The sequence below is a fragment of the Petromyzon marinus genome, chromosome 2, assembly GCF_048934315.1.
Source record: "Petromyzon marinus isolate PM22_M1 ecotype Great Lakes invasive population chromosome 2, UKy_Petmar_22M1.pri1.0, whole genome shotgun sequence".
NCBI lineage: Eukaryota > Metazoa > Chordata > Hyperoartia > Petromyzontiformes > Petromyzontidae > Petromyzon > Petromyzon marinus.
The window spans coordinates 21,809,264-21,830,923 of NC_133668.1; the positions used below are offsets into that span (position 1 = coordinate 21,809,264).

General features: G+C 43.3%; 1 protein-coding gene across 4 annotated transcripts in view; it reads right to left on the bottom strand.

The window, feature by feature from the left end:
- Positions 1 to 21,660, bottom strand: part of LOC116945055 (unconventional myosin-Ib-like) — a 105,735-nt gene that overhangs the window by 23,902 nt on the left and 60,173 nt on the right. For all 4 annotated transcript variants that reach the window (XM_076071475.1, XM_032959157.2, XM_032959146.2 and 1 more), the window contains exons 14-19: positions 14,133 to 14,237; positions 10,852 to 10,914; positions 8,853 to 9,053; positions 5,083 to 5,309; positions 1,246 to 1,446; positions 127 to 220 (exon numbers count right to left, since the gene is read on the bottom strand). In XM_076071475.1, coding sequence (XP_075927590.1) covers positions 127 to 220; positions 1,246 to 1,446; positions 5,083 to 5,309; positions 8,853 to 9,053; positions 10,852 to 10,914; positions 14,133 to 14,237 — 891 coding nt within the window. The remainder of the gene's footprint in view (positions 1 to 126; positions 221 to 1,245; positions 1,447 to 5,082; positions 5,310 to 8,852; positions 9,054 to 10,851; positions 10,915 to 14,132; positions 14,238 to 21,660) is intronic.

Sequence of the window (21,660 nt, forward strand, 5' to 3'; positions counted from 1 at the left end):
GAGTCCCAAGTTGTGGTTCACCAATGGGTTAACTGGGCCGTGCTATTCGGTTAATTAAACCCCCCAATACCTAGAATCTGTCATTCAAATGAGCATGCGCTGAGCGCCGTGAGCAACCCTGCGCACCGTGGTGGGGCTCTTGATGAAGACCTTGGTAACCCCAAAGGCGTATTCCTCCTGGGGAAGTTTCAGGTCCACCAGGATACTTTTCACCCCCTCCCTGTTTGACAGTCACAGCGTGGGGAACAATCATTTGCGATTCAAGGGGAACATCGCACGCCGTTCAACGCAACCCATTATTCTTAGAGCAACAGGAGAGTCTCGATTAACTGCGTACATGGGAAGAGACCCAAGTGCAGCTTCATTAATTTGGAACCCGGCAGGTTCTCAAGATCGCATGTTCACTCCACGCTCACAAATAAAAAGTGAATCAACTACTGTGTGCGATTAATCATGCGTGAAATTTAAGTCCGATTGATCAGAAATGTAATGTATTATGCTGGGCGTGGTGGCGCACACACACACACATAACCTAGTATTTGGAGGCCGTGTTATTGGCTCACAAAAATTTCACGGTGTGCCATGGAATGCCCAAACTGCTGCACTCTGAAGTGGCCAGTGCATGACAGTCCAGAAAGTGGGTTCCTGGCCACACACTGTGGACTACTGAGTACTCGCATACTCACATACACGTGTGTTTTTTGTTGGGTGTTCCGGTTTCCTCCGACATCAAAACACGAATTAAAAATGAATAGACCAGACATTCCAATGCAGGAGAGTCATAATTCTGATGATTACCAGATCGCGAGATGAACATAAAATAGAACAGGCCATAAGGACTTACATTTATTCGGGAATTAAATGGTGGGAAATCTCAAAACACAAAATGGGTAAATAAGTTGGATTTTTTTTAAATCAAGGAATGTCAGGAGTGCTGGCATCTGGACTGTCCTTTACTAAAACGAGCACTTAGACAACACTCATCTGCTTTCGCAGCCCCTTCGAGAGTGGTTGGAATTCATCATTCGCTGGTCAAGAGCCTGGATCTGCGTAAGATTACCACTGTAGACATCCTATAAAGTCTTTACTGACTTGATTTACGATGAAGACGTTCGGAGTTTAATCGAACCTCCCCCCCCCCAACTAGGATAGAACAGGCCATTTCCTTCCATATGGTGACCCCAAGGCAACCAAGGCGTCACAATGTTTGCACGATGAGCTGCATGCGTGGTGCGTGTGACGTACTTGGCATCGCCGTTCCAATGCGGCCACGTTTGGCTGCCGAGCATCTTGTACCGGTGAAGGCACAGCGCATAGAGCTGGCGGAACACGTATCCCGCTCGCCTGACACGCACGTTCTCCATCAGGCCCAGGTAGCGCACCTGGTTCAACACCAGCTCGTCCTGGAAGAGGCTGCTCGACTTGCGGTCATTGGGCTTGAGGCACCTGTAGCGAGCATGTGCAGAGACGTGCGAGCGGAATGGCCATGGTGAGCATAGCGCACATTGTGCGTGGCACAGAATGCGTGGTTCTTGGCTGCCCCGTGAAATTGAATGTGTCTGCAGCACAGAAAGAGGCGTTGGATTAATGGTTTCACATGGCTGTACTCCGAAAGGTGTGCTGTTGCTGTGACACGTTTCGGTATGATGGTTATCCGTGGCAGTTATTTTCAGCATGATGCCATCCTTACACTGTGGCATTGATAATGTGGCACCCTTGATAATTATCAGCCGACGCTTGAGCGTCGATCGCTGTCAGCAAGCCAGGGTGAGAACGCCGGTGCTTTCTCAGTCCGACAGCAACTCTTACTAAACCACCCATTCAAATTGTGCTCCCAGTGTCATCAATTCAATTACTGATGTGCTGAAATTAAAATATGTGATGCCTTTGGTATTAAAAGGCAAGGCAATGAGGATCGATGATCATTTTCGTGCAAAATAATTTACATAACATACTGTTTCTATGCATATGCAACATAAATTAACAAAATAAAAAAATCAAGATAGTTACCAAAGCCTCCCGAAAACAGCTGCATTGCCTTCTGGTAGCTGAAAATATTCAAGGTAACACTACTAGAACTGACAAACTACCGTATCAGTGATAAGCGAGAAATACAAAGGCTGAACCGATCAAATCTGAAAATGATGAGAAGCACAACAGAAACATTGTGTAGGCTGGGAAAAAATCACAGGTTTCAAACAACACCCAAAAAACGTGTATAAAAATCACTCAGCTTTTGCGCATTGTGCAAAAAACCACCAGCAGTTGCTGCCCACACTGACATTCTTCACGCACTGCTGACGATTTATTTTGCGTAATGCACAAGCGCTGGGTGCTTTTTGTCCACGATTGTCTGTGTTATTTGAGATTTAAGGCTGAACCGAGCCAGACTAAGAAGTTCCCCCCCCCCCCAGCAGGGGGATACGTGGAACTGTTGCAATTCGTGCCCGTGTCCATCGGTGTTGCCCATGATTTTGTGGATAAACGGCATTTATAGCCTTCGCGGCTAAGCGGTGCTTTTCTGTAATGAGAAAAATCTGGAGGCGGAGCTGGTGAACCCGGCTGACACCGAGAGCAAGACATCCAATCTTCATGGCTAAGAGGTAGTAGCGATTCGTAGGTAATATAGCAAGCAGATATCTTTGACGTACAGTATGTTTACACATTCTGGCCTATAATCCCTTCATATTTATGGGTGTTCTTCAGTTACCCTGGTTTACTCTCTCATGAAAAATTACTCAATAAATATGCGTGGATAAAGTACAATTTTTTATTTCCCTATCATCCATTTGAGGTACATAAAATTAGTACCGCTTTGTGACAAGTCAACAGTGATCAAGCAATTATGTGTTTATAGGGCCCCACCAAGGGAATGTGGTATTTCTCGTGACTGCCAACAGATGTAAGCACTAACCCCATTGCTCACTTAAGCAGGGAGATACTTGAACTTTGACTTGTAAATAAATAAAATCCAGCCATTCTCAATCCACCAAAGGATCAAGTTCTCCCCACACCATGTTCGTCATGGGGCGGTTTTTTTTTTGCCCTCCCATACTTCACTATGCTAGTATATCAATTATACCATATAGAAGTACTGTACACTGATGGCACAACAACGCCACACCACTGATTTGACGTGGCAGTATTGCAATGAAGTGCGGCAGCAACATACAGCATGGTCTAGTGCAGGAGACAGTCCGGCACAATGCAAAGGAAGCCGTGGGGATGTTTGATCCTGTATGGGCTGGAGTTAAGCAATTGTTTTAACTATTTTAGTTACCAGGTAAGGCTCACTGCGCTATACAGCTCTTTTTCAGAAGCAACCTGGCCACACAAATGATAGCTCAACGGAGTGGCTGGTCACACGTGAGAATTTACTGGCGCAGCCAAATAACCTAAACGCGTGTTTACAAATGTGGAGGGAAAAACCGGAGGATCCGGAGAAAAATCCACACGACCACGGGGAGAGAGACATGCAAACTGCATATATACAGGCGTCAGGGTCGGATCAGAACCCACGACCTCTTTCATACCGGGCGAGGGTGGTGACCGCAGCCACGGGCGGAGGTGAGCGGCCCACTAAGTTGGCATCAAGACCACCTCGCCCCAGAGACAAGTTACGAGATTCATAACAAAGCGCATGCCGTTTGGAAGAACTCCAGAAAGAGTATTTAAATTAAAACGTGTGTTTATCTGACAAAGCCAAAATACACTGCCTTCATCTTAGCGGTGGTGTAAGGTAAGTGAGTTCATGAGTACATTTCATTCTCCACATAATGAATGGTCTGTATAGTCACGAACCATAGCTTAAGTGCTGAGAGATGATTACGTGCTGATATTATTATGCAGCTCTGATTAGGTTAATATGCCACCCAATGAGATTCAAAACACGCATTCTGTATCCAATTTAATAAACAACACAATCTAAATACTGTAAATTATTTTGCTCAATGAAATTGGAAACAACAGATGTAAAAATATGTAATCTTAAATGTATTATTTGTGAACGGTGACATGTTTTGTATTGCACAATGTGCTGTTGGTAGTGGAATATTATCACATGAGCTGTGTTCTGCTTTAAATATCCCTTACTAATACAGTCCCATTGTTTATTCAAAAACATAATACTGAAATTAAATATCTTTCATTCATGGCCTTCACCACTGCAGCTCGAGAACCCATGTGCTACTCAAGATGTATGTGATGCACACATTCTAGTTGCAGCTAATGAAAGCTATCGTTGGAAAGCTCAAAAGGTATCATTCTGAATCACAGATATAAACGGTTTAGACTCTTGGGGCTCTTATATGCCATTGTGTTTGCGGCAGAAATAACTACTTTTAACATGAGCATTGCTTGCTGACAAATGCTGCCCAAGATTTCAATCGACAGGCATTGAAGACATTCAGAATTCAACCGCATTAGAGACATAGACGCAGACACCATGGCTAAACCATGAGGCGCAAAAAAGACGCACCATCTTTCCGAATTTTAACATACATACACAACAATTTTTATTACTCCACTGCTGAATGAGGGTCTCTCCACGCCCGTGGAAGGCCGTGGTGGCTATTTTGACCATACTTCACCACTGATCAGTACAGCTGGTTATGGCGGGGAGCATAACCGTGGAAGCACGGAAGTACAGTGCAACAATGGACTTTTCTCCACAGTCCCTCGACTGCACATCACACAACCCCGGAGCCCTATGACGCGCTGCCAGTGTACGGTGCTCACCTATCCAAGCAATGTCCAGCGTACATGCACCGACTATATCGGGTGCATTTCAGGTAATTTAGTCACAGGCGGAGAATTTTACTGAAATACAATAGAGCCGCTTCACCGACGCCACCCAGCCCAGTGCTTGCTGCCGGGGCTCTCTCGGAGCCACAGGAACCGTGTCCAGCTGCATGTCACATTCTTATGGGAAATACATCAAGTCACCCCAGACCACAGGAAGCCCCCCCGTGACGGGAGTTTACATCTGCAGATGCAACACCCGCCACCGCCGCCGCCGCCACCCCACCCTGATGGGCACACGCAGGGCAATTGGTCTAGTGGGGGTGGCGGTGAATGCGAGACCTGATGTAGTTGGGGTTCTTGATGAGCAAGTCTTTCATGAGGGCGTTGACCGATGTCTTGAGCTGGCTGCTGGCCGTGAGCGGTCGCTTGAGCGACTGCTTGCTGGGGTTGCCCTCAGGAAAGAGATCGCGCACCAGCTTCCGCTGGCTCTGCCACATGGTCTGCGAGATGTCGCGGAACAACAGGTCGTTGTTCTTGTCCACGAAGCCATCCACGCTGTACGTCACCTACACGCAGACACGCACACACGCGTGTGTGTGTGCACGCCAATACCGTGCAGACGGGGTTTAAATTCATGATCAAAGCAAGTAACTATAGATGGAGGAATAATTGTCAGAACGTTGCGGTAAGGCACACCTGCAATCCATTGCTTTGTAAGCGAATCATGGAGATGTGAGCGTATGCATGAGATGAGACAGCGGACGTGAAGGGCTATGCGGTCGCTTGTTAAATACATGAAAGAAAGCTGTATTCAGGACACAGCTGCATACATGCATTTGTAGCATCTTGTATGGATTGTGACTTCAGGTACCCTAATTTCCTCTCGCAAGCAAAATAACCCAGTATATTCCAGCAGGAACATTCTGCTAATTTAGGACCTAACTCGGTCACACATTTTATTAGTACCAGGGTGAAGTGTGTGGTGCAGTTGTTAGCGCACTGCGCTACGAACCCATAAATACCTGAGTTAAATCCCTGGGCACAGCCAACATCAGTGGCAAGTGATACCTGAACTCGCCCTGGACATTGCTGCCCCTCCACCAATCCACACTGACTAGCATGGTGAAGTATGGTAAAACAATTCCCATGACCAAATGGAATGTTGGGGGGGGGGGGGAGAGGGGGTTTCATCCAAAAGCGGAATTCATAAAGGGCTCGAAATTATTAAATATATTATTGAGCACTGTCTAGAAAAATCTACAGCACCAGTACTAAATACTCGGTTCATCGACGGACTGGGTCCATGAAGGAAAATTAAACTCACTTTTTGCTCCCCACTTAATGCTGCAAGTGTGCAGGAAAGACAGCTTGTTACAATTTATGGTGCAGTTATATTCTGCGGTGAAGGGTGGCATGGATGGAGATTCTCAGACCCCGACACATGCACTGCGTGTAATTCAGGTGGCGTCTGGGTGTGTGTGTGTGTGTGTGCCAAAGCAAAGGAGAACAATTTACGAATCGTATCTTACATTCGTTTGACATCGATGTGATTAAATATGCAAAGGAAAACAGAGTAAGAACTTTGACTTAAAACTTTTGTGGCTGCAGGAATTCATGTTCATTGGTTCTTTCGGTGAAGTCACGTAGAAAGAACAAATAAAAGTAAATAAAATATTGGATTTACTTAAAATATCCACTTAATTTATTTACTTTAAATATTTTATTTTATTTACTTTAAATGTTTCTATCTACGTGACTTTACGGCCGAAAGACCCAAAGAATAAGAGTAAGAACTGTAAAAGCTGAGAACGTGCTGCTGTGCACAAGATGCCACTCTTTAACAAGCTGAATCACAGTCTACAGTTGCGTAACATCTCCCTCGTATTGTAGTTGGGGTATCCATCAATCAATCACCCTGTGCAATGACTTCGGGCCCCATTAGTTGGTTAGCTCTGGCTTCCAGCTGGAAAGTGTAAACATGAACAGACACATCAACTCAGTGGCAAGCATTGCTGCAGTCCATATTGTGTGTCTGTATTAAGCAACGTGTTATCAATGTAAAGAAATTACGGTCGTTCGTCCATTCAACGCTGTGTCAGTCAAGGGGTTTTTTTGACCATACTTCACCACGCTGGTTAATAGGGATTGGTGAAGGGTGGTGACCGAGGATCATTACCGATATTCCTCGCCACTAATGTTAGCTGTGAACAGGAATCAATTGTTGGATCCATAGCGCAGTGCGCAAACCACAGCACCACTACTCCATTAATTTATTTGGGGGAAAATTTCTATTTGAACTCTTTTTTGTTCCAATCTCTTTGTCGTGAGTTATGAAATTTAAGGAATGAAAAGCCAAACACATTTAATCTGCTTGGCTTTCCTGCGTAAAAAAAAAAATCCAACTACATATACAAGCGGCTGTTTGGAAACAAAAATGTTTTATGGCTTTCTGAGTGAAATTTGTTTAATATAAATTTGTACACAATGGAGACTGCCAGGACCACATTAAAACCAACACGGATGCCCGTGCAGTGGGGATTAAGAGAAGCAGTGGCGTTTCTTCACAGTTTGCTTGTCGCTGCACATTTTTTGACAAGACACAGTTTAGTAAGACTTCTCCGGAGTTGATAGTTGTGCTGACGATGGGATGGCTGGCAGGGCAACCCCTACTCTGAATCTTTCCGAAATGGAAGTAAAATCTCAGACAAGGAACGCAGGATTGAGGAAGGACAATGATGGCTGTTGTAAGGTTGATGGTTATGATGGCGAAAGATGTGATGGACAGAATATTGTTATGTTACGATTACAGACGTTGATGTATTGTGATGGTGATAGAGGTGATGTTTCACTGGGTAACACTTAATGATAGTAATTGAACAGAGGTATAGCACTGAATTACAGCGATGGCGTTTCGGTGAATGAAATTAAGAGTGACGGTAATGTCAATTGTGAAGCTGAAGACTGCTTAGAAATTATATACTGGATGACGAAGTACATTAAACTCGGTGACTGTTTGCAAGGCATGATAGCTGATGATCGGTCATATGAAATGTGACAGAAACGAAAGATGATTGACAGTAAGTGAACCCACAACACAAGATTCTACAGCGTTGCAATGTGCATAATCAACTGTAAAATGGCTTCTCTATGAAAGCTTGAGTTTAGAGAATGTGTCCCACGCTGTGTTTCCATATTTCTAATCAAAGCTCCAAACACGATCTCTTTTGAACCGTCTGAGGACTGTAAAATAAATAAATAAAACACTATTTGCTTGAAGAATGTACAACGGCAGTGCTTCTATTTTCTACTAAAAGTAGTGCTCTAATTACATTGGAAAAAAACAAACACCGTGGTATTATATCACCCATTGCTACATTTTTCTCACAGTTTTAGAATGTTCAGGCATCCTCGTGTCTAGCAATTCAATGACATTTGTACACTCAACGCCAATAACCAGATTTTAACATGTGGATTTTACACACTCTTTGTTTTTGTTCGGTAAAGTCACGTAGGTAAAAAAAATATAAAATAAAAAAATAAATGAAAAAACAACCACATTAAATTAAATCACGACGTTTCGGGCGCAACACAAGCATCCTTCTTCAGGTGGGGACAAAGTAGCGAAAGCACAAGCGCCTAAGTTTGTCTCAGATATGGCTGGGTGGGGAGGGAGGGGCTGGGTGGGGAGGGGAGGGTGGGGAGGGAGGGAGGGGCTGGGTGTGGAGGGGAGGGTGGGGAGGGGCTGGGTGGGGAGGGTGGGGCTGGGTTGGGAGGGGAGGGTGGGGAGGGGCTGGGTGGGGCTGGGAGGGGTGGGGCTGGGTGGGGAGGGGCTGGTCACCCCGTGGTGCCCTTATAAAACTCAACGTTTAACCTACTCACGTCGGCTTGTGCCCGCCCTCACAGTCGGGCATATTGTGCGGAATACACCACGTGGTGGTGCCGCCGTTGACCCTGGCCATTGACCGAGCAACCCAACGTTCCTACCAGCTCCCTCCGCAGGAGAATGTGTTTTGTTTATTGTTTGTTTCCTTCGAATTAGACTTGCTCTAGGGACGCGCTGCATGCTGCCCGCACTCGGTGCGGCGCTCTGAGTGCGTGTGCGTGCGCACCATGCCGGCGTAGTGCTGCACACGGAAGCACCGATAAGGCAGGGAGTTGTCGATCGAGCGCTTGATGCTCAGGCTGTTGTGGCTCTCGAAGTGCTTGTGCTTGCCACACTTGTCGTTGAGCTTGTCCAGGAAGGTGGAGTCAGTCACATTGCCCGGACGCATGCACTCGTCATCCAGCATGGACAGAATGCCAGTTTTGGACTGCACAGACAGAGAGAGAGAGAGCGATACGTTCATCCTCCTCGACCGTCAATGTAAGTCTGGAACTGTCTTCCTCTAGTGATCCACCGTGCTGTTGACTCCCTCAAGTCCAAGCTCACTATAAATTATTATTTTTCTCGGGATCTTGAGATGGAGATGCATTTAGATATGGTATTCTACATGTACATGTGCTTGGGGATCGACACAAACACATGAGCATACGCCTTCCCTGTCCCCAACTCCGCATAGTCACCCATCATCAATCCACTCATCTCATTTCCATCTTCGTTTATTCCACGCGTCACCACCACCACCACCACCACCTCATTTCACATATATCCCATCCAATTATCTCGTTGGATCTCGCCAAAAATCTTGTACCATAGTTAGTTCACTGGACATCACCTTGGTTAAGGCGCTATGTAAACGTATGATAAGGATACACGTAATTACATGTTTGCAAATGTGCTCATACACACAAATACATCCATAGGCATGCATATTCTTGCTATAATGTACGTGCACCAACACAGACAGATACGGAATATGTATATGCTTGCTCATATTCACACATCAACATGCGCATATAATACAGCGCTCTATAATTTAAATACTGTTCAAATAACCGATGACATTACGATTCAGATCACGTGTTTTTTTTTCATTTTTATGAAACCTCATCAAACTAAAGTTTATAATGTGCATGTACTTTTCTAATATTCAATAAATATTGTGCAAAAAACACACGCATATATGCTCACATGCAAGCATATACACATGCACACAACAACACACACACGTGTGTGTGTGTTTCTGTGCGCATACTTACACTAAAGCACAAACGTATACACATTTATATATTTACACGTGTACCAACACACACACACACCCCAAATACAAGGTCGATGAAAACCACACGAAAACCTATAAACAAATGCATCAGTATAACCACTCCATTGAGTGCTTTTAAAATAAAAAAAAGACACCGACATTTTTTGATAAAAAAAGCTACATGACTTGTATATACCCTAAATATACAAATACATTCTGCAAGATCCTCTTTAAAAAAACAATGAGATTGAGTTAAGCCTCTGGCTCATCATCATCCTGAATGCTCAAAGGCATTATGCAACATCAGTCTCCATCTCTCATGATCGTGTGCAGTCGCATCTAGCAGCGTCATCCCAACTCTCGCATGTGCTCTCAGCCGTTGTCCATAATTCATGCCCTCCATCGAATCTCTTTCCAGACCATGTCTTCCTTTTTTAGGTCTGACGTATCTCAAAAGCCTTCTTTCGTTAAATTACTTACTTACAATTGCTATACTTGATGTGGAATCCCACTTTCTACATGGAGTACTTTACTACAAGGCATGCCATTGCGTACCAGAGATGCATTTTTTAGGCACAACCGCCGTATATCCTTAACAGACTTTTGGGGCAAGTGCTGTTAGCGAGTAGCTAATATGAAGGCTGGTACGGTAATGGAGGGGGTCGGAGGCCAGCACCATGCCCGATCGTCTTTGTCTCCCTAGTGGCGACTTAGAAGAGGCCCACGACTGATTCAGATAATCGTCAGTGGTATTGGCCGTGAGCGGGAATCGAAGTCGGGTCACCGGGTTGATAGCACAGCGAGCTAACCATTGCATTACCGCTCCCCACACACTCATACACACACGTGTGTGCGCTCACACACACACCACTAGACTACCGCTCGCCCATGCTCACACGCAAACACACAAAGTGCACCAACGCAGCGGACGAGGTGCCCCACAGTCACCGAACACGCACACCCTTACGTTCTCAATCAGGTCACAGATGATGGCGTTGTTGAAGTATTCAATTTGGATCCATTTCACTCCCTGCAACACACAAGAAAAAATAAACGCACAGAAAATGTCTTATTATTTTAAAGAACCAGACTTTGGGCGATATGTGTGTATATTATTCCTTTGGAGTCTGACATCCTGCTCATAGCAAACGCCAAACATCACTTGACAAAATATAGTTTATTAATAGAGAGACCAGAAAGTTTAAACGTAACAATGACTTTTTACATTACTAAAATCTTTCAATGAATACAACACAAGCAATAGTTGTGTCAGTGGTATTACACAAGGTTATCTAACTTCTATCAATAAAATGTTGTTGCTTGTGTGATTAAGGGTAGAAAAAAAGACACAGACAGCCTTAACAAGACTGCAGGAGGAAGTGCTGTGAGTGAGCACAGTACACGAGGGGGTGGGTTGCCAGCATCACGCCCGGCCGCCTTTGTCTCCCTAGTGGCGATGTTTACACACCGCACCAGGTACCCATTTGAGGCTGAGTCGACTTAGGGGTTATCCAGGACTAGTTCAGAAAATCGTCAATGGTGTTGGCCGTGAGCTGGAATTGCACCCAGGTCGACAGGTTCATAGCGCAGTGCGCTAACCGCTACACGACCGCTCCCCATACGTAAAATACATACGCATGTAAACAGACGGATGAATAGAATAAAGACGGAAAGCAAACGACCAACATTAGAACAACCTCCCCCATAAACTGCAGCTGTTAAGCAGGAAAATAAGGAGGGGGTCTCAAGTCGTGCGATGAAGCAGACTCGTTGATTGTCCATGGCGAAAGAAGGAGCCACTCAAAACAACCAATATCTCCCGTCTCGTAGATGCGCATCGAGACTGCATGTTCCATATTGTCCGACGCAACTGGAAACTTCAACAAGAAAGACAAAGGGGGTGGGGGGGGGGGGTTTAGGTTGACTTTCAGGAGTGCTGTAGAGACATCACTGTGATGTGAGGCTGTCATGCTAATGTCACCATTGTCTAGGACACACATCCTACGTGTGAGTGTGTGTGAGAGACGTTTTGTTATTTGGGTTGCACCTTTCTTCAAATCATTTATAACATGTCTGTCTGCTCAAAGACGCAATGGGGTTGCATTTGTTTTGAAGGCTGTGAGGCACTGGAAGTTATTTCACATTCCTACTAGTAGAACTGTTGTTTAACATTGGTTGATATCGGAGGCCATAATCAATTACTCTGGCACTTAAACAGACTTATTCAGCAAAAAGGTTATTGTACATAACCTAAACAACTGATTGCCAATGCGCACCATGATTGCTACTCACTGATTGATGCACAGCGAGTTTTTTTTAGCAATCACCCAAAACTCGTACACAACAAGATAGAATGTGCTACTGCACATATTGCAAGTGTCATTTCTGACAGATACGGTAGAATATAGTGCGTTCATGAAAACAACAACTGTGTACTTTCCACACAATAACTGCAACAGACACAGCAGGTTTGCTCTGGCTATGTCAGTCAACCAAAAAAAAATCGATACGCATACAGCCATCACACACATCCCATTGGCAAGAAACTCTACAGTCATATTTTCATTTAACAGTCTCCAAACAGGGCTTAATTGCCCATAAAGGGCATTAAAGCCATACCGTGGCGTGGCAGCTTGAATATTAATGATGTTGCCCAGCTTGTGGTGTATGCCCAATTCCATTGAGGCGAGCATATGGCCAAAGCACGTGTCCATCAGTAAAAAAGACAAGGACAACTTTCAACGTTCACAAGGGGAGAAACTGACCTTGACGGCAGAAAATGCAACGTTCTTCTCAAATTCAAGCAACTTTGTTCTCAGGAAGAGACCAACACATATCCTTCCGACAGTTGTTTATGATGATGGTGTCCATGAAATATGATGATGGTGTCCATGTAACGTTATTTCTTATGCACTTACATCGCTGTTAACTAATGTAGCATGCGTTTAACACGAAGGCTTTCACGACCAATATTATTTACGCAAATTCTAACCCAACCTTCCCCTCCCACCTATTATGGATAATGTAGCATTAGAAGAAGTTGGGTGTCTTATGCAATTATGCTCAAGATTGTTTTTTTATTCAGTACCTGAAAATGTTCCGTGAATGTTAAACATCAACATTTCTGGATGTTACGCGTTTGAAAAATTGTTCCAATGTTTCTCGTGTCAATTGTTGCATCAATGAATCACTTTGGCTTTGACAGTATGTAATAACACTCTCCTAAAATCCCTGAATGCAGAAGGTGAGTTCACTAACGGGCAGTCTGTAGCACAAAAAAGTTGTGCTGGTATTCTTTTTATGATTCATAAAGCTCTGCGTTTGACTCTATCTATTTATTTCAACAGTAGCACATTTGTGAAAATTTAATTGCCTCTCTTTTTTCTCAACGGTTGTATTTAACTTCACTTGTGTTTGTCGTGGTCAAATCTTGTAATCAAAATTTAATCTACTTCCTGTTGTCCAATCAATTCAAAAAATTGCACACGTACTCAGATCCGGAGACAATGCATGCCTGTATGAAAATCGGCATCAATTGATCAATGAATTGCCTCCTTTCAAGCAATTACAATTTTAGTATGTATGCCTTATACTGGTAGGAACGAAGTTGTAAACTGAGTGTACCAGCCTGCAATGGATTAATGTGTCCGTCCATCCGTCCCCTTTCAATACTTTAACGAAGTGAAATCTCGTGCTGTTGGGTGTAAAATCAGCATAAGACAGCGCAGAGACTTGATATGTCTTATTGCACCCAACATTTGGAAGTAACAATGTCATAAAATTGCGCAAAATTCCAATGTTCCTACCAGCCCACCCTGCAGGGACCTGTTTAATTATATATTTTTTGTGTAGGTCAAAAACGCCGCGGTCCCTCAACTGTGGAATCGGCTCGCGTAAAAAGCGGGCGCCACGTGTCTCAGGCGCCACGTGTCTCAGGCGCCATTGACGCACTTCTCATAAGACCGTGAGTTACACGAAGTTGTTAATAAAACCGTTGTTTATATATATAAAAAAAAACTTTTTAAAAAAAATAAAAACTTTTTTTTAAAAGCACGAGCATGCACAGAACAGGCTGCAAATTAATGGAAATTTGTGTTTTGGTTAAATGTGAAAAAAGTAGCAGCTTGCCACTGTAAAGAACTAGAGCTTAGCAAGTATGTAGGGCTATGCTAGCGAGGCAGAGAGAAGAGACAGTGCAGGGATGGAGCAGACAGATGGACAGACAGACGGCCACGGAAAGGTCCTCGCCTCTCGTATGTACTCTTCCTGCTCCTCCTTGAGGGTGAGCTCGATGAAGATCTGCTGAAGCTTCTCGTTACAGAAGTTTATGATGAACTGCTCAAAGCTGTTCACCTGAAAATGCACGAATGGGGAAAAAGACATTGAAATGCAGGTCACAGCCATGGTCGTCATTATCGTCATCTCAATTTTAACAGAAATTTGTCCAGTGTAATAATGACACTATACATGGACAGATCTACAGGTTGTACACATACAAGCATAAGATATGCAAGTTACTTTTTAGAACAAATCGCAGCTATGCATATCGATTCATCTTGAGTTTGTATTTAACATCCAAAGTATAAAACAAGAACAATTGCCCCAAAACAGTCACGTGTGCTAATGAAACAACAACAACAAGAAAAACCCCATCCACGTGGAAAACTGGTACAAAATTCCAGTGGCACTCTGTACGTCAAAATCTGAACGGGAGACAGGCTGCAGACAAAACAATGACGCACGACGTTGTATGAGATGGAAAGTTGTGCCAGGAAGTATGTGGGAGACATGAACAGATGTAAAGTCAGTCTCGTCCCTTCACCTGATGAAGAGGCCGCTTGTGTGTTGTGGCCGAAACGTCGTGAGAATTTAATTGCGTTATTTTATTTTATCAATTTATTATTTTATTCTCATTCTACGTGGTGGTGACTTTACCGAAAGAACCAAAGAAGATGAATCCTTGCAGTCACGAAAGCTTTAAATCGAAAAACGAACGGATGTGTAGGCAAATTGTGATCGGTTCCATCTGCATGGGTCGCATTCTGAGAAGGGAACGTCAGTGAGGAGTGGCTTACTGGCAGCCCCTATCAAGTGGCAGTGGGCCCCAGTGACTCAGAGATCTCATTGCCTCTGTTATGATGCCCCCACCGCTGGACTGATGACCAATAAAAGACAACATTCAACAGCCACACAACTATGTTCATACATATATGTGGGTATTTGTCAGATGGGATCAGAATCAAATTTTAAAAAAAAACCCACAATCATAAACATTTCGGGTGTCCAAAATGCATTCGATTGACCTTCATGAAAATGTAGGATCAATGGGCATAGAAAATGGTGTCTGTAGTAAGTTCCTAAATTCCATCAACTTGGGTGGATCCCGTGCCTTAACTTAAATAATTAAAATCACTACATTACTCAAACTATCGTCTGTGGGACTATGACCTGGTTAGACCTGGTTTTTGCATTATGAAGACACATGGGTCGTCTAATTGTATTACTGGGGCAAGGTCACAGTGTATTTTAAACTGCAAAGTTTCCTGAAATGTGCAGGGTAGTTAGAGATTTATAGTCATTTAAGAGCAATTTAATCTCAATCACACCAATTGGCTAGTCACGATTTCTAAATGTTCTTCATATATGTCATTGGCTCATCAAAACACTGCAGTGTGTTGATTAAATGAACGTTATCAAGTTTATGGAGGGCATGATGTTTTATTTCATTAACATATTTATTGGGTTTTTTTAAACCCTAGTTTTACGAGAATACCAACCCAGCCACAACGGAAATTAACATGTAACCGGTATGAGATATTAAAATGTCTTCTGTAACGTTTGCGTTCAATTGCACATAATATATTAAAATATAATAGATTTTATAATACAATAAGTGACATCACCATCATGCCTATCTGATTCATGCTGTTAAATTATGTTTGGAATACGTTTTCAAATCTGGGTACAAACGAGTAAAATAAAACAAACAAACAAGCCTTTCCTTTGAAAACGATTACAATGCAAATAATACATGTTTGGTATCCTTTGTATGCTTCTTAGGTATTAATAAGTACAACAATGAGTTTACTTAAATTCTGCAAATGTTTCTTAAATTGTAAACTTTATTTTTGTGACCGCTAGACAAATAAACGTATTTAATGAAGTTGATTTCATACACCCAGATACGTCTCCCTGTGTTCCTATGCGAGCGCTGACACTGACTACTGAGTTCCAAATGTAATGTAGTGGCACATCTGGGACCAATAACCACACTCCTCCACACTGCCCACGTGTCAACGTTAGCTTCCCAACATTATGCGTGCAACGCAGTGTAAATGGTGGCTTTGTAGAACACTCGGATATATGTTTTACAAATGTATAAAACCTTGCTCTATCAATCAAGGGTGTCGCTATTGTGCTGATAAACTGTGCGTAACACTTGAATGAATGGTAACACCACGCTTTTACAATACTCACTCGTCTTTCACCATCAAGGCATTCAACGCTAATTCATTGAAACGTTTACATTTTTATAAAATGCAACACCAATCCTTTAACCACTGGCTATTTTTGTTTTGTAGCCACGGAGGTCGAGCTAGCACAAACGAAACTCAATCCTCCAACTGCATAGTGCACGTGTGCAGGATTTTCCTTACACATTCGCACAATTATCTTTCAAACAAAAGCATATACAGTGAGGGAAAAACGTATTTGATCCCCTGCTGATTTTGTACGTTTGCCCACTGGCAAAGAAATTATCAGTCAATAATTTTAATGGTAGGTTTATTTGAACAGTGAGAGACAGAATAACAACAACAAAATCCAGAAAAACGCATGTCAAAAATGTTATAAATTGATTTGCATTTTAATGAGGGAAATAAGTATTTGACCCCTCTGCAAAACATGACTTAGTACTTGGTGGCAAAACCCTTGTTGGCAATCACAGAGGTCAGACGTTTCTTGTAGTTGGCCACCAGGTTTGCACACATCTCAGGAGGGATTTTGTCCCACTCCTCTTTGCAGATCTTCTCCAAGTCATTAAAGTTTTGAGGCTGACGTTTGGCAACTCGAACCTTCAGCTCCCTCCACAGATTTTCTATGGGATTAAGGTCTGGAGACTGGCTAGGCCACTCCAGGACCTTAATGTGCTTCCTCTTGAGCCACTCCTTTGTTGCCTTGGCCGTGTGTTTTGGGTCATTGTCATGCTGGAATACCCATCCACGACCGATTTTCAATGCCCTGGCTGAGGGAAGGAGGTTCTCACCCAAGATTTGACAGTACATGGCCCCGTCCATCGTCCCTTTGATGCAGTGAAGATGTCCTGTCCCCTTAGCAGAAAAACACCCCCAAAGCATAATGTTTCCACCTTCATGTTTGACGGTGGGGATGGTGTTCTTGGGGTCATAGGCAGCATTCCTCCTCCTCCAAACACGGCGAGTTGAGTTCATGCCAATGAGCTCCATTTTGGTCTCATCTGACCACAATTTCACCCAGTTGTCCTCTGAATGTTCATTGGCAAACTTCAGACGGGCATATATATGTGCTTTCTTGAGCAGGGGGACCTTGCGGGCGCTGCAGGATTTCAGTCCTTCACAGCATAGTGTGTTACCAATTGTTTTCTTGGTGACTATGGTCCCAGCTGCCTTGAGATCATTGACAAGATCCTCCCGTATAGTTCTGGGCTGATTCCTCACCGTTCTCATGATCATTGCAACTTCACGAGGTGAGATCTTGCATGGAGCCCTAGGCCAAGGGAGATTGACAGTTCTTTTGTGTTTCTTCCATTTGCGAATAATCGCACCAACTGTTGTCACCTTCTCACCAAGCTGCTTGGCAATGGTCTTGTAGCCCATTCCAGCCTTGTGTAGGTCTACAATCTTGTCCCTCACATCCTTGGAGAGCTCTTTGGTCTTGGCCATGGTGGAGAGTTTGGAATCTGATTGATTGATTGCTTCTGTGGACAGGTGTCTGTTATACAGGTAACAAGCTGAGATTAGGAGCACTCCCTTTAAAACTGTGCTCCTAATCTCAGCTCGTTACCTGTATAAAAGACACCTGGGAGCCAGAAATCTTTCTGATTGAGAGGGGGTCAAATACTTGTTTCCCTCATTAAAATGCAAATCAATTTATAACATTTTTGACATGCGTTTTTCTGGATTTCTCTGTTGTTATTCTGTCTCTCACTGTTAAAACAAACCTACCAATAAAATTATAGACTGATCATTTCTTTGTCAATGGGCAAACGTACAAAATCAGCAGGGGATCAAATACTTTGTTTCCCTCACAGTACAATACAGTGAGTTTTCACAGATCCATTCATCACATTGACTCATGGCTAAATATACAATGGGTTTGCAGTGGGCACGGTGAATGTTAATACGTTCCAGCAACGTAACAACGATTCAGACAAATGGGAGCCAACTTGCCTGCTCAGAGAGTAGGACATTACTCACCAACAAATACCAAGCTACAATTACTCTGAGTGCAGGAAATTCCATGGGATTCGATGGAATTTCCTTTATCATAAAATAGGGCTGAATGAAACCACTGCAAACGGAGCCTTAATTACAGGTGACCCCTATGGACCTTTTGGAAAACAGCCAAGGCAAAGGGTTGCATGGCACGATACCTGCAGCCGTCAAATGAACAGCAGAGACAGACAGGAAACTCTGCATGTGACGCTCGCAGAGAAAGATACGGGTGGAACATGTTCTTACAGAGGACAAACTGATTGAGTGTTTTTTTCCCATTTCCGTCATTGTTTTCTATGGTGAAAATATTAAAGAATTGGGATGTGGGCCTTTGGCATCACACATGGGCATAACGTTCAACTGAATAATTATTCCAATTCACTGCTTGAAGTTATTAGTTTCACTATAACGTATGTTTTTATTTTCTTAACTATACTATCGAGAACTCACAAGCAGTAAATGTGTCAATCTTTATTCCTTTTAACATGGGTAATTACGAAGTGACAGTAAAGCAACAGTTATTAATAGATATTAAATGCCTTTCTGGCTGTTTGGAAAAATAGATTACTATGAAGATCCCACGGTCAAAAACTACATTTATAAAGTATTCTAGCTTTAAATGGCATAAAAGAACACTGCAGCTACCACCCGCAGCATCTGGCATGGCTGTAACAGCTTGCTTAGAGAGTGTCAAAACATTGTCTCAATTAACACTGGGGACCAGGCACATGTGCTTCTCGAAATCAATGTGGCACAAATGTGTTTACAACTTGGTCCAGGCTGAAAAGGGCATGAGTGGGCAGCCTTAGAAACGAATGTGAAAGCTACGGTAATCGTGACTGACTCCCTGAGCCCATCTCAGAAAATGTATACTTTATTCATAGCGATTAAGAATGAGGGGGGCATATTACCATTGACTAAGATATTTATCTGCTGTGGTATCTAGCGATTGAGATGTAAACTAAAAACGGACAAACCAAGCATGAGCATTTGCATTATTCCAACGTAAGCTTGTTTGTAACAGCCCAAAAAATATATATATGTAATGGCGTACACGTGCGTCATCAGAAGGGGAAAGGGTTCATTAGCATGTGTCATTCACAATGATTGTTACATTTGAAGAACATATATTGTGCTGCATTTAACTCATAACAATTGGACTCCGCCAAGGGTGCATCTTGTGTGCGGTGCTTTTACTGAAAGATTTTTGCTGTTTTTTTCCTGGATTTTTCTCCTGTTTGTGATTTTCATGGACAGGATGTTAAAGCACAGCCAAGGTATGGAGAGGATCCAGTAAGGAGGCATGGAGGTGGCGTCGCTGCTTTTTGCAGATAACGTTGTCCTCTTTGCCTCGTCAGTCTGTGATCTCCAGTGTACACTTGCACAGTTTGATGCTGAGTGTGAAGCAGCTAGGATGAGGATCAGCACTTCCAAATCTGAGGTCATGGTTCACTCCCGGGAGACAGTGAAGTGCGCTCTCCAGGTGCCCTTGGATGAGTTCTCGGACAAAGCTGTCGGTTTACAGGTCGATCGACGTTCCCACCCTCACCTATGGTCATGAGCTTTGGGTAATGTCCGAAAGGATGAGACGGAGGGGAAAAGGGGCCGAAATGAAGTTTTTTTCCGTAGGGTTGCCAGACTCACTCTCCATGATCGGGTGAGGAGCTTGGTAATCCAGGAGAGCCTCCGAGTCGAGCCGCTGCCCCCCACCCCCACCCCCCCCCCCCCCAGTAGACTCCCCCTGAAACTCTACGAGACACGTCCCACTGTGTGAAGACCCCGGGACCGGCCCAGGACACACTGGCAGGACTATGTCACTCCGCTGGCTTGGAAACGCCTGGGAATTCCGCAGGAAGAGCTAGAGTCTGTGTATAGTGGTGTATAGTAGTGTAGTAGATCTAGAGTCCATCGCCAGGGAAAGGGAGGTCTGGACCGCCACTACTCAACATGCTGCCGCCTCGACCCTCACCAGGACAAGCGGATTGAGAAACAAACGAACGAATATATTGTGAATGTAATCTCTGGACATTTTTATTAAAATATAACGCTTCTTGTGATGCCAAAAATGCATGTTTTATAGCTTGTAATTTTGCACTTCAACTAACTAGCACCTCAACTAACATCATCATTGGAAAAAGGCTGCATCACAGCTCATTTCATAAATAAGGAAAATACAGTATATTTAGAAGTGGTTACAGTGGAATCTGACATTCTATTGTTCATCAATTTATTTTGCGGCAACAGCAAATATCCTAAAACTATTACTCATAACTGACCTTGACAACATTTTTCCACGTAGCCCTGGAAAAGGCTGGGATCTCACTCAGGCAGGAAAAGTGACTGAGCAGCACATCCTGTGCACTTTGTCAGCCAAGTTCAGCAAGTGGCAAATGCACTTGCCTCAACCCAGCTCAACATCAACTTCCTCGATCCACCAAACTTGTTTTCGAATCGTTGTTAATTTCATGTATATTTAACTGCAAGCCTCCTATTTAAACATTAAAAGCACCATATTCTTGGTTCTTTCGGGAAAGTCACGTTGAAGGGAAACAATAAAATAATAAAATATATATAAAACAATAAAATTCTCACGACGTTTCGACTGTCACACAAACAGTCATCATCAGGTGTGAAAACCAACGGCAAGAACATTTGAAAGAAGTGGCGGTTTGTATTTATTTATTTTTAAATCAAAATTAAAAGCAGCATCAACTGTGAAGATGGCATTGTGTTCCACCAATTCACAGTCTCTAACTACTCTTTTTGGTATAGATTATCCATACTCTGCAACAGTTATCCCTGTGCCGTCAAGGTAACTTCTTGTAACTAAAGGTAGATTCATATTAAATAAACAGCAACAAACTCACAGCCAACATTTGCTTTAAAATAATTAAACTGTATATAATTGTTTGTTTTTATGATTAATGATGCGATGGCACTTTGGGTGGCATATTTGTGCCAGAAAGGCACCAACATGTTAACCAAAAATAGATGAACTTGACGATATTTTTTATAAATGCTTTTTGTGTTTAGTTTGTTGTCCTTCTGCCGCACCTCCGATTATTACGGTCGGCTACATAAGCTACGAAAGAAGTTCAACATACGTACATATTAAAGCTTTAATACCATTATAGATCACTTATTGGGCTGCAGAAGTGCAAATATGCAAGTGAAAAATCGAGACACAATAGGAGGATAACACAAAACACTCATAACTAGTAGGGACAGCTAGAGTCACCTCAGGTTAGACGAGTAGATTCTAAACCAAACGTGGGCAAAGTACGGCCCCCGGGCCGTATACGGCC